This window comes from Pyrus communis, chromosome 14 (assembly GCF_963583255.1).
Source record: "Pyrus communis chromosome 14, drPyrComm1.1, whole genome shotgun sequence".
In the NCBI taxonomy this organism is placed as follows: Eukaryota; Viridiplantae; Streptophyta; class Magnoliopsida; order Rosales; family Rosaceae; genus Pyrus; species Pyrus communis.
Window position 1 is genome coordinate 4,256,777 of NC_084816.1, and position 14,306 is coordinate 4,271,082.

A 14,306-nucleotide genomic window follows, 5' to 3' on the forward strand; every position below is an offset into this window, starting at 1 on the left:
AATTAGTATAATGGTTTTCCATATGGTGGAGACTTATCTTGAGGATTACAGAGGTCAAGCCACGTAAAGCAGCTACGACCCTATCATATATCAGCGAGTGGACTTTGTTTTCAAGCATATGTGACATCCCACATCGTCCAGAGTAGTGATCCTTATATGTATATTCTCATTCCTACCTAGCATGAGGCCTTTTGGGAGCTCACTGGCTTTGGATTCCATCGGAACTCCGAAGTTAAGTGAGTAGCGTGCGAGAGCAATCTCATGATGGGTGACTCACTGGGAAGTTGCTCGTGAGTTCCCAAAAACAAAACCGTGAGGGAATGGTAAGCCCAAAGCGGACAATATCGTGCTACGGTGGTGGAGCGGGTCTGGGAAGTGGTCCGCCCTAGTGTGTGTGTACACATGGCTACATTCATCAAAATTAACCAAAAAATTATTGACCCAAAACATGGGTACATTCTTCAACATCATCAAAAAAAATAATAATAATAATAATTAGGCTTAATAATATTAGTAAATTTCTTCGATTAAATTTAACATGGATACATTCTCAAATAAAAAAAAAATTAAAAAATAAAAAAAAATAAAAAGAAGAAAGAAAGAATGTACCCATATAAGTTTAAAAATGGATTAGAAAAAAATTGAATAGATTATATATAAAAAAAATGGTACATTTTACCTATAACAAATTGGTATATTTAAGAATGAGTACATTTTAAGATTAAAAAATTTGAAAAAAATTACATGAATGGCACATATAATTAACATGGGTACATTTAGCAAAATTAAAAATGGGTACAAATAAATAAAAAAATATGGGTACAAATACAAATAAAACTTTATAAAATATGGGCACAAAAAGAAATTAATATATAGGTACAAATTAAAACTGAAAAGAAAATTGGAAAAAAATTAAAAAAGGGTTGCAAATTAAAAATGGGTACAAACTAAAAATAAAAATATACGATAAAAAATTTAGCCATAAATATAAAAATACTAATTGTAACATTTTTAACATTAAATGAATATATTTAGAAATAAAAAATATTTTATTATTGAAATAATTAATGATGTTATTAATACCAAGGACCTTGAACAAAAAATGAAAATGAATAAAGTTTTAATCAAATGAGTAGTAAAAGGAAGGATGAGAACCTAATTTCTCCTATATATATATAATTAGTTTTCATAATTGCTTCGTTAAGGTGTTTTTACATTCTGTCATGTTTTTACTTATGAATACAAGTATTATTGGATGATGTTAATATCTATGAAATTATGATGGCATGATCATACATACTTTATTTGGTCATCATGTATGCTTGCACTGATGTTTATAGTACCCGTTTGTGCTAGGACCATCTTCATGTGTAGGTTCACATCATACAGTTACACCGATAATGGATACATTGTAGGTGTTAGACTGCACTAATTTCTTTTGCATCTAGGACTTGTATTTGACACGTTCAACACTAGCTTCATGTATATGTAGTACTAAAAAGTAGATTATTATACTCGTATGTTTACATAGCTACTTTCTGCATGTGTTTGTGTCTGCATAATTTAGATGAGCGTATTATATTAAGTTGTTGAGATATTTGTGATTTACCTGTACCCTTAATATAATTGCTTTTATACAATTTATTTTGGTTTTCATACTTATACGTAGTATGATTTTGGAAGCTATATGGGTTTTACAACGAGGAGTAACTATGTTACAAAAACCCAAGGTTTTAAATAAATCATTATTTTTGTCCCTCACACTTTATGTTCTCCGCCTCCAGGACTTAGAAGCTGGATTATGTGGCGAGTGAGGGATCATTGGGGTATTCTAACATCCACTTCTGACAATGTAGGTAACATCTCCTACGTATAGATGTTGCTACATAAATTTTACATTAATAAGGAAACATAACTTAAACCTGAAACCCTTTAATTCGAGGTTTATTAATTTCTTAACCCTAAAAATTTCTGTACATATTTAGAAGGGAGTGGCCATGTTAAGGTTCACCCTACCTCCGCTGCTCAACCACTGACCAAAGCGCTACCATGCATGGACGATTTTGGTTTTGTTCGATTATTCTTAATAAAAATTGTGACAACCAAACGAGACCAGACTGATGGTTTCTAGAACGGGTTGTCAGTTCTAATGATTTTGGATGATCTAAGATGAGAAAGAATAGTATCGTGCGACTGCGATTGACCAAACTATTTAGATCCGATCAGATCTAACTGAATTGGTATCATACTTGTTGATTCTATCGTATGAGAATTGAGAGAGACAAGAGATGGTTGAGGGATTGAGTAGCACCATTGGTGAAGGGAAAGGAAGATGGCACAAGAGAGAGAGATTGCAGAGCAAGAGAGAGAAGGAAAAGCGAACTTAGATTAGGAGGAACAAACAACTACTAGGTTTGTTATGAAGGAGCATATGTTCTTTTATATGGAGTGATTTATGACTTGTTTTGATGTGCTTTCAAAATGACAAAAAACGCTTTTAGAAAAAATGTTATCGGGTTCCAAAAGCATTTAAAGTGTTTTTTATAAGAAGCACTAGTTATGTGTTTCTTTCAGGAAACACTTTAAGTGTTTTTCCATAATTTATTAGCATATTTACTAAAGATTGTTTCCAAAAAAATAAATTTCACTGAAAACGCTTTCAGTCATTTTAAAAGCACATCCAAACGAGCTCTTATTTCGGTTGGATCAGATTCAAAATTTTGAAAATCCCGAATCGATTTAGAATGGTAAGTTTTTGGTTGATAACAGACTTCTCTTCATAGTAGTACTGGTAGAGTGACACATATGTGAGTTAGTTTTTGAAGAGTTTATTTTGGGTCGGATGAGATGTTGAGAAATAAGAAGAGGGAGCAGTGGGGGAGAGAAATCTGATAGAATTCCTTTTTTTTTTTTTTTTTTAAATAACAATTGTTTATTGCTATTTTCTCTTATTAAAACAATAGTAAATAATTTCCTCGATTAAAAAAGGGAAATATATATACATACTACTTGGACTATACTAGGAGTGTGCGCAAACACTACACAAGCTAAAAAATTTATCAATTTACCGCTTGAACTCCATTTCAATTTAGATGCACCACTTCCATTATTTTTTTGTCAGAAAAATTAGTCAAAGCATGTTATTTAGCAAGTAATGATAGAGTGATCAAAATTATCAATAGAAAATAAATACGTTAATCAACGTTTAAATAATAATCCAATTATCAACTACATTATTTAGTTTGTAAATTTGATTTAAAAAATTTAGTATGTCAGCTTTTCCTCTTTTGTAAACCAAATGATAAGGAGACCAAATTGATAAATTGAATTTTATAGACCAAATAATGTAAATTATGATATTTAGATTATTAAATGTTATTTAACGAGTTTATTTCTTATTACGACATTATTTGGTTTCTTAAGACCATCTCCAACAATAGGCTAAATGCCAAATTTCCCCCCAAATTTCCCCCCCCCAAACCATCTCCAACCCATGCTAAAACATTGGGCTAAATGCCAAATGTTAAAGTTGGGCCAAATACCCCCCAGAATTCCCCCCCCCCCCCCGCGCGACTGGACTCGCTGGCCCAAAGGCCAGTCTCAGCCCGTTCACTCGCCAACGCCCCCCACGCGGAGCGCTTGCTGTCCGTTCCCGACAGGGTGGGCCCCGCTGTGAGCGGGTTGTCAGCCACCCAGATCACCTTCAACGGTTGCGTTTCAAGGACCGTTGGTTGATCCAACGGTCCAGATTCAAATTTGATTTTTTAAAATATGTTATTTTAAAATACATTGAATCCAACGGCTAAGATCAAATATAATCAAATCTAACGGTAAAAAAAAAAAGATCTAACGGCCCAAATTTAAATCTAACGGTTAAAATAATTAAAAAAAATTATTTAACTCAAAATTCACCAAAAACTCTATAAATACCTATGTATTTGTTCAAACATCCACACAAAACTCAAATTTCTCTTACAATTCTTCCAATTTATCTTTCTACCATTTCTTTCCATTTCCAAATTGTTCAACATGGCAAGAGAGCATATTACATGTCATAATTGGACTTGTGAGGAAGATATTGCTCTATGCTTGGCATGAGTTTCTGTTAGCGAAGATGGTGCAGTTGGTACTAATCAAAATAAGAAGGTTTTGTGAGATAAAATCATTGCAAAGTTTCAAGAAAACTGCAATGGTAAGAAAACTGCAATGGTAGCAGGCGGGATGGTGGTGGTGTTTATGATCGGTGGAAGACTATCAACAAAGCATGCACTTTATGGAAGGGAAGCTTGGAGAGAGCCGTGGTTGGCATGGCTAGTGGGAGGAACACCATATAAATTGTGAGTTTTGTTCTTGATATTTTATTTGTCATGTACATAATATTATGTTGCAACTAATTATTTTTATGTATTTTTTGCATAGGGTGACAAAGCAATGGAAATTTACAAGACAAGAGTAACACCAAAAAATCAAGTTTTTAAGTTGCAACATGCTTGGGACATCCTCAAGGATTGTCCAAGGTAGGGAACCGATGCGGACCAACAATGGGGAAGATTATTTCAACGTGAAGTTGCACAGACAAATGTCAGAGATGAAGGTGTTGATGAAGGTGTTGATGAAAGGACCTCATCTCCTTCTTTTGCAAGGCCCCCAGGAAGAGATAAGCAAAAGGAAGCAAAGAGAAAAGGGAAGTCCCAAGATCTGATGAGTGGACACTTTGATACCGGAATGGCAAAATTGAACGAAACTAATAGCGCTCGCCAAGAAGAAGCGGCCCGAATGCGTTTGCAAATGAAGGAAATCTCGGATAGGGAGGAAAATAGGTTTGAAATTGAATTCATGATGAAGGACCTTAGCAAATACACTCCAGAGAGGAAGAAGTTCTTACGTGGTAAGCAAAAGGAAATTATGCGAAAGTCTGCCTCAAAGAGTATATTTCAAGATGATGAATCTTCTGAACCCTATATCCCAACATTTCAACGAAGTCCATCACCAAGTGAAGATGGTGGATATGATTGTTAAATTTATGTAGTGTATGAATTATGTGCTTTATTAATTAAGTTTATTAATTGTGGTTTGTGAATTATAATTTATGTCTTATTAATTATCCAATAATTTATGTCTTATTATTCCCCACTTTGATGTAGAATAGATGCCTTCAATAATTCAACCTCCATTTAATCATTTATCCAACGTACTAGACAAAATACTTTGCACAAAAAGACACCTAAATTTATTACTAGAAAATAATAACATAGTACACTTAAAATTATTACATAAATGCATAACCAACATCATCAACGTTCACCTTCTCGGCGCCATACATGCTCAACCAAATCTTTACAGAGTGTGTCATGACATTGAGGAGCTTGAATTCTATTTAAACATCTCATATACTCACTCAAGGTGACCCTATCCTGTTGGGTCTCATATGTGGTTGGAGCGAGATATTTAACATCTTTTGCAATAGCTCTTGCATGTGTTGGTTGGTCATCATCCACATCTTCGTCTGAATCTTCTTCAATTTCAATGTACTCATCTTCCACAATCATGTTGTGCAAAATTATGCACGTCATCATGATTGAATGGAGGTCTTCGGACTGCCAAAATCATGCAGGCCCTCTAACAATGGCCCATCGAGCTTGTAGAATCCCGAACGTTCTCTCCACATCCTTCCTGTAAGACTCTTGCCTCTGCGAATATAATTTCTTCTTTGCACATGAGAAAAACTTTTGAAAAAAGTAGACCAACTAGGATAAATACCATCAGTTAGGTAGTAACCTAGCTCATACCTATTACCATTTACCTTGTACCGAAATTCTGGTGCCCATCCATTGACAACATTATCGAATAAAGGAGAAGACCAAAGAACGTTGATATCGTTGTTTGATCCAGGAACGCCGAAGAAAGCATGCCAAATCCATGTGTCGTAAGATGCCACAGCCTCGAGCACGATGGTTGGCTTGTCATGACAGCCCTTGAATTGGCCAGCCCAAGCAGTAGGACAATTCTTCCACTCCCAATGCATACAATCGAGACTTCCTATCATGCCAGGGAAGCCTCTTTTTTCTGCCTTGCGTAGAAGTCTCTTCAAGTCTGCACGATTTGGGTAGCGGAGGTATGTGGCTCCATATATGCCTTCAATTGCCTTACAGAAGCGCATCAGTTTCTCAATAACAGTACTTTCTGCAAGTCGGCAATACTTGTCAGTTGAGTCTGTAGAGCATCCATTAGCTAGCATGCGAAAAGCAGATGTGAGATTCTGATGAGGTGATAGACCTTGTCGGCCTGTGGCATCTACCCTCCGTTCAAAGTAGTGGTCATGATTGACAACTGCATTCAAGATGCTTTCAAAAAGCTCTCTCCTCATCCGAAACCGCCTCCAAAAATCATGAGAAGGAAATCTCGAACGCTCGATGAAATAATCTTTCATCATTTGATCATGACACTCTTCTCTATCACGCTGCACATATGAACGCTCCGTGACAGAACCACGATGGCTAGATTCGCCATCGTGCTCAGATTGCATAAACGAGTTGATAAGTTCAACTTCAGCAGTGAACAATTCTGCATCCTCAATCTGCATCCTTGCTTGGTATTGTGTCATCTGCATTGCCATACTACGCCTTCTTCTATCACCCATTGATGAGATATTGAGGATTTTTAGGAAACAAAAACTCTTTGAAAGTTGAAATATTGGTGAATATAGAGGATGATTGAAGGTTGAAAGGTTGTGTGATAAACAAATATTGGACATATGTTTATATAGAGGATGATTTCTGAAAGTTTGGTGTTGAATGGTTGGTGAAAGTTGAAAGTTTGGTGTTGAACAGTTGGTGAAAGTTGAAAGTTTGGTGTTCAACGGTTGGTGAATTGAAAATTTGGTGTTGAAAGGTTGGTGAATTGAAAGTTAGCCCAGGGTTGAAAGATTGGTAAAAGTTGACGGCTTGCTTTGTGGGAAATTTAGTGATTTTTCAATATTTATCGGAATTTAAATTTTTTTAGATTCAAATGTTCATAAAATTAATTTACGACAATCTACATATTTATTTTTTTTTAAAAAAATTTAATTTAAGAAAAAAAATATCCTAAGTTCATTCTTTAATAATCCCGGGCTAAAATTTTAGGCCAGAACGGTTGGAGTAGAAAAGTTGTTTCTGGGCTAAAAGCTAAATTTTTCGGACTAAAATATTTGGCTTTTAGCCCAACCATTGAAAATGGTCTAAGAAAAATATTCATAGTCAAAGTGATAAAAAAAATAAAAACAAACTGTTTTATTAAAATAAAGCAAGTGCCGGTGAAGAGACGCAAGTTCGGAGCATTTCATTGGAGCAGAAATGCACTTCTGCCTTGCCTGTGTTCCAGTAGCCATAGACGCCATAACCAGGCCACGTTCCTTCCTTCCTCTGCCAGGTAGGCCGCCTTCCAAGATCGTCTTCTACCTCCAGACTCGGTCTTCTTCTTCTCATTCCCAAATCAATTTCAGACACTTCCACCCTCTCTTGTCGCTGGCTCACTCAGATTCCCACTCACCACAACAATCTCCAAGCGTCGGGCTCGCCGCAGCCAACTGACGTCAGCTCCCTCCACTATGCTTCCAGAAAACCCTGTGGTTGCTGACATTTGCGCCGCCTTAATTGCAGGCGGCGTTGCTCTTTTCTTCCTGCTGTTGTGGGAAGAAACCGCCAAGCGTGGGATCTTCGACCAGGTCAAAATCCCATCTTTAATCGTATAATGTGTATTTTGTACGTATTTTGTACTGTTTCTATTTGGGAACGCTATTTTTGGTCTTAGCCTTGGTGGGTTTTGTTGGGTTTTGATTGATTTGTAGGAAAGTACTGATCTTTTTGCTGACAATTAAGAACTGTAACACAAATGGGTTAACAGTTGAAATTTGTAACACTTTTGAATTGGTGCACTAATTACTGATCACTTCCAATTTCCAAATGAGGCTGTTTGATACTTGAGTATCAAAGAAGCGTACTTGGTTGTTCCACTAAAGCCGCCATGGATGCGAAGAGTGGACCAAAAGCATGCCTCAAGGCTGATGCCTCATGCAGCAAAAGTGAATGTAGTTGGTATAAGCAATAGCTAATGTTGAGAGTGTGAATCCCGCGTCCCAGAATTGTAGTCATGGATGATAGTTTAAATGCTCTTAAGCCTCTTTGCATATTGCCAATTGGTTTTGGGATGTTCTTCACATTCTAACAGTATAGACTAAAGAATGACTTTGTTAAAACTTGATCTGTTAGTGTTTAGGGGTTCTGTATGGTAGTTATCCATGCTGAAAATGCTTTCAGATTTTCTTATCTATTACCATCTTTTGATAGCATGATTGCAATTAGATTTGTTATATAGTTTTTATGCTATGGATCATTATACCCCAAACAAGGGAGTGATCAGTTGAGAATGGGATGTACTAGATGGTCTTACAATCCAGGAGTTGTATTGGGCCTTACAGTTTTGTCTAATGCAGTACGTCATTGATCAAATTCTCAGCTTTATTCGGGGCCTCTAAGCATAAATGTGCACATAATACTACATAGCAAGCAATGGTTTCAAATTATTGTGTCAGAACCTGATTATGATACATTGGTCTTGTAAATTTATTACTTTAAGACTTTTGCTTGGCTTTTTGCCTTCTTCAGTTCAGATAGAGGAGAAGGGTATCTGATCCTAGCTTGGGTTCTGCTCCAATATATGTATTTTGATGGGCAAAATCTTGACATTGGATTCAACTTAATCGTTATAACGTTTTATTATAATTCAAGGTGGTCGATCATAACCTTCTCAACTAAACTTGTCTTGGAAGCCTGCCCATTTGAATTCAGTTACTTTTTCTCATGTAGAATCTCAATAGAAAGCTTGTGCACGTGAGCATTGGCCTAGTTTTCATGCTTTGCTGGCCACTGTTCAGGTACTCTCTTGACTAAAAAAGTCGTAATACTTTTCTTCATGAATCTGCTCAATAATAGCTACTATGTACAATTGCAGTTCTGGCCTTCAAGGAGCATTTTTAGCATCTCTTACTCCAGGCCTCAATATCTTCCGAATGCTTCTATTGGGACTTGGAATATGGAAAGATGAAGCCACAGTGAAATCAATGAGCAGATACGGAGACTACAGGTAGTGGTTTTGAACAATCTGTTACTTCAACCATGTCAAGTGGAATATCTCTGCCATGATCCCAAATATGACTGACTTTGGTCCTTTGTAGAGAGTTCATTGCTAATTTGCTGTGAAGTAACCCAGCTACTTGACCCCAATCTTCTTATGAAAAACAAAATAATTTTTATTAACATAATATAAAAAACAAGGGCAAATGTAGCGGTAAGTTTCAATTCCCAACTTACCATATGACCTCTTTTCCCTTCACCAAAACATTCCAAAAGAAATGTCTCATTAGTTTTTCCGATATGTTTGTAACTTTGCGTAGAACTGTAAAGAGAGAGATGATAATCAACACAATGCCCGAACTCAAATCTGATAAAACTTATAGTCTACCATCCTTTCAATCTCTTCTCTACTTTCTTCACAACTGAATCCCATAATTTAACACAGAGATGACGGATGGAAGACCCAAGTATCTCATGCCACAATTCCTAAAAAACTTAGCTTGACCAGAGGAAAAATTGCTTCATCTCATTGGCCAACAGAAGGAATAGGTTTTGGTTATTTACTACTTCATTGGCCACCTAATTTGCAATACGTGCTAGCGGGAACCAAAATTTGTACAGAGCTATGTATGAGCAAAGGCAAAAAACAAATTTTGTTCGATGCGATGATTTTTTAATTAACCTTTACTTTATGCATCAGGGAACTTCTCAAGGGACCACTGTACTATGCCACGACAATAACCTTGGCTTGTCTAATCTATTGGAGAACTTCTCCTATTGCAATTGCTCTTATATGCAATTTGTGCGCTGGAGATGGTACATCTAATTGATTCAGTTTGTCCATTCTGTTCTCTTGGACTTCTTTTTTTTTAATAAAACACTAGATCTCACAGCAGAACTGCTCAGGACTTCTCTCAAATTTCTATTACTTGATTGCTTCAGGTTTAGCTGACATTGTTGGTAGGCGGTTTGGTACTCAGAAAATTCCATACAACAGAAACAAATCTATAGCTGGTAGTGTTGCAATGGCATCTGCTGGTTTTTTAACATCTATCGGGTAGCTTTTGCTGGTTTACTTTTCTGCTCTTTCAGACCTGGATTGAATATCAGAATCTAGCATGTTTCTTAACAATTGGTAATGCTGTGACAGGTACATGCACTATTTCTCCAGCTTCGGGTTTGTTCAGGAAAGTTGGGGCATGGTTTTGGGTTTCTTGGTTGTGTCTCTTGCCTCGGCACTGGTAGAATCCCTCCCCATAAGCACTGAGCTTGACGACAACCTAACAGTTTCACTTACTTCTGTGTTAGTTGGCAGTTTGGTTTTCTGATATGGGGAACCCTTGTAAATAGCAGCCAAATTAGGAAAATCGATGAAGGCAAGTTCGGGGAACAACCATCAGTTGCCGCTGGCCAACTTGATTGGGTGTTGTATTGTACGTGTACTCTAGCATTGTTTATTAGCTTTACTATGTGTAACAATAATACCGTATCAATAAACAATGAAACCGCGATTCTCTTTCGTGAAAATTCATGACATTGCATATTATTTACCATTCCTGCATGAATAAGAAGACTCTGTTTCTTCTTGTAATCTGAAGCATTCAGCGTGCATCGATGCATTTTCTGTATGTGTTCTATGTAGTCTTAATTTAGCCCACAAATCAACGGAAAATGTTTGCTGCACAATCTTCCACTCTGGTTTATGCATTTTTGAGTTCCAGAAAATGCTTAGATCACAGATACATGTAGCAGGAGCACAAAAAACCGAAACAAAGTTCTTCGATATGAAGAGCTGCTCTTTCTTCCTTGAGGCGAAGTTTTGAAAGAAGTTTTCGATATCAATCATTTTACTAACTCAAAGGAGGCAGATGAATTTAGCGAAATAATACCAGAAAACATGAATTAAAATAGAAAGATATTTTGGTGGGTGATTGACAATTCAGACCATATAAATACACAGATATATAAGCCTACTTTAGACAAGCTGTAGGGGTTAAAGAGACATTTTAGAGTGATACCGACATGGAAGGCTCTCATCAGAACCACATCCCCGATTACATGTTAGCCATACAAAGCCCAGACACCAAAGCTCCTACGCAAAGTTCTCCGAGTACAGCATGAATGATATCCGCACACCATTTTTCTCCTTTTGCACATTTTTGTTCATTTCTACACGCTTATTCTGGTTCGATATATTCAATCCAAGGGCTAGAAATAAACAAGCGCGTGCAACAGGAAAAAGAAAGGTGGGTTGAAACCGCAACGTTATGAACTAGGGTTTCTTATAACTTCACTACTACACCTCCTCAATGGCAACTCTGTTGAGCTTGCACCATGTTCATCTGCCCTCCTTTTCATAAACCATGATGAAAAACAACTACACGGCTTCCGAACGACGTTGGAGTCTTCATCGAGCGAAGATCGCGGATGACAATTCTTCGCTCGCCGGAGACGGGAAATCACGAGAAGGCAGAAAATGAAGGCAGCAAACAGAAGAATCACAACCACCATCATGACCTCTCCATGCAAGGCGTAGTGCCTGTCAAGCAAGGTGCGAATCCCGTCTTGGTCTTGTGGGGAAGAAGGCGTAGGAGCCATGGAAGGTGCCCAAGCTGCTGCTTCTGTCACCATCCTCATCTCTGAATTTCTAGTCTCTTTTGCTTGCTAAGTTATTGCGACTAGACAGTTGTATTGGTGGTTTATTTTTTATGCCTGTCAGTAACGAAATGATCTGGAGCCGTCACGTGGAGAAATTTTTTAGTGAATATTGAACACAACTTGGTACATCAAATGTCATAATATAAAGACTTAAATGTTAAAACGATTAAGTGTTTTACTTTATCAGTCAATTTGATGCCCGTGTTTCTAATTTGGCCAAATTGGTCTTCGTGTTTATCTCCATTAGCCAATCATAGACAATCCTTTAAATAATCGTTAAAATTGAAACAAAAATGTAATTTCATTGTAAATCCATTAAATGCACTCGAGACCACGAGACTTCAAAATATTTTTGCAACAGATAGGCTTGTAGACATCTATTTGCAGGCTTGCAAATCAGATGCACGAGAATTTTTAAGATTACAATTTTCTTAGAAAGTAAAGCAAGATTTTGAAAGATTAGCGAAGATGAAGTTGACGGGGTTCATGGCATTACATTTTTGGCCAAATTGAAAACACGAGGATCAAATTGACCGGATGTATGAAACACATGGACTATTCCTAATACAAATAGTTGGAAATTTCTTTTTTCAAATATCCAACCACTTGTATTATGATAATTGATGTACTGGACCGTATTCCGGACACACTAAGAAATCTTTCCATCACGTGGTCATGTTGTGTATGCTACTTCCTTCGTTGTGTATGCTACTAATTCACATGTAATAAGAAAATGTTTGACAATGTTATGGTCACACAAAAGACTATTTTCTTCTTCTAAATACTATGATACATTACCCTAAAGGGTAAATTAAGACTCATAACAAATCAACTATAATAACCTTGTGTTGAATTCGTCATATGCGAAAGTTAAACTCCTACTTAGTTCAGAAGAACATTATTAAACCGTAATAGAAAAATGTGAGTTATTTTTTTTTGTGTGAGTTGTTTTTTTTGGTTGGAAGTGTGAAGTGTCTGACTACAACATATAAGAACAAAATCGTCGAATGGCAAAAATGTCTCATTAACATTTTTGAGGTGTGACAAGCGACAAGTGACAAACCATCCAAGGATGTTATGGGCCTGGTGGGCCAGGATTTCTTAATCCAAATCTTGTTTTTTGTGTTGGATTTTATGGGTTAGTGGGTCCATCATTCTCAGCCCAATATTTTTGAAAGCCTTTTAGTTGGCGTTTACTTTGGTGGACTCAATTGGCTAAGGATATCTCTTATCATGTCCTTACTGAGTATTTCAAAATAAGGAGGTGATTTTTCCCAAAAAAAAAATAAAAATAAGGCGGTGATAGTAGAAATTGGTATTTATGAAATGATTGCAGTATGTATTGTGCTATTTACATATTTATTTTTATTTTATATATATTTTTTGTTAATTTTTTGCAATTGATTTTCTTTTTAATTCATTTGATCAGATGATCGAAATTGAGAGAAATGTGTCATAAATAAAAATAGGTGTGTAGATAGCACTATTCTTGTAGTATATAGCACACGAGTATCCAATGTAATTATGAATCTTTTGATGTATTTACTTTATTATCGTGATATATCTATTGGATATCAGTTTGCCAACTTTTTTTTAGCAGATCGATATCGTTAGTGTGTTATATAGTTAATTGTTAAGGAGAAAATCGTGGAGATCAAACTCGCACAAGAGTGAATATTTGCCAGGTTTTGAATGTGTAGGGAAATCGTAATTAGAAAAACCACTTTTTCTATTCCCATGTTTGGTTTTTCTTTGGACGAATTTAGTTAAGATTATTGATAGAAGCAATTCACACTCCAATCTAATTTTTCACCTTACCACTTAAAATTTAGACTTTGAAAATTCAAGCTACTCTTTTTTTTGACCTACTAGGCCTCTATTAGTTGCCAATGCGACAGATGCAAGCTTACTTTTATTATTAGGCAATCAATTCACACTCTAGCCAATTTTTAGATTTCTCGACTAATTTTGATGAGACGCAAAGTTCAATGCACAAAACATGTTTAATTGAAAAACATATAACTCAAGTGGTTAAGAGTGACTTTTGGTATTTGAGATTTTATTTTTCATAGCTCACCTCCTTATTATCACTTGGAACAAGAAAATTTCAATCCAAAAATTTAAATTAGGTAGACAGTAAAATTTGTGTCAACCCAAATAAAATGGCAGTTGGGGGAATAATTAAAATGGCTTGAATTTAGGAATTGCTGATGATTCTGACTGACTCTATAGTTTTGAGGTTGTCTTAAATCTTTATGTCCTTTTGGGAAATATTTTGGCCTTAACTTCTGCTTTGGTTGGCTCGAGATGTAGGGGCAGAACGCTGACCGACGAACCAGGGTCTAATAGGATGCGATTGACCTGGAGATTGTGAGTAATTAAAAGGGCCCCTTTTCTTCGAAGAGAGGTCAGAGATTAGATAGTTATTATTTGTCAACTTACGAACAACATCCGTTGTCGTCCAGCGGTTAGGATATCTGGCTTTCACCCAGGAGACCCGGGTTCGATTCCCGGCAACGGAACTTTTTGTATTTT

At 36.4% G+C, this 14,306-nt stretch overlaps 1 protein-coding gene, 1 non-coding gene and 1 pseudogene across 2 annotated transcripts; 2 read left to right on the forward strand and 1 right to left on the reverse strand.

The window, feature by feature from the left end:
- Positions 1–5,572: 5,572 nt before the first annotated feature.
- LOC137715695 (uncharacterized) lies at positions 5,573–6,640 on the reverse strand. Its single transcript, XM_068455032.1, has one exon. The coding sequence runs from the start codon at positions 6,638–6,640 to the stop codon at positions 5,573–5,575; it is 1,068 nt and encodes a 355-aa protein (XP_068311133.1).
- A 662-nt stretch (positions 6,641–7,302) lies between these two features.
- Positions 7,303–12,026, forward strand: LOC137715378 (probable phytol kinase 3, chloroplastic; annotated as a pseudogene).
- A 2,195-nt stretch (positions 12,027–14,221) lies between these two features.
- On the forward strand, positions 14,222–14,293 carry TRNAE-UUC (transfer RNA glutamic acid (anticodon UUC)). The gene has a single exon. It is a non-coding gene; the product is annotated as a tRNA-Glu (tRNA).
- Positions 14,294–14,306: the final 13 nt, after the last annotated feature.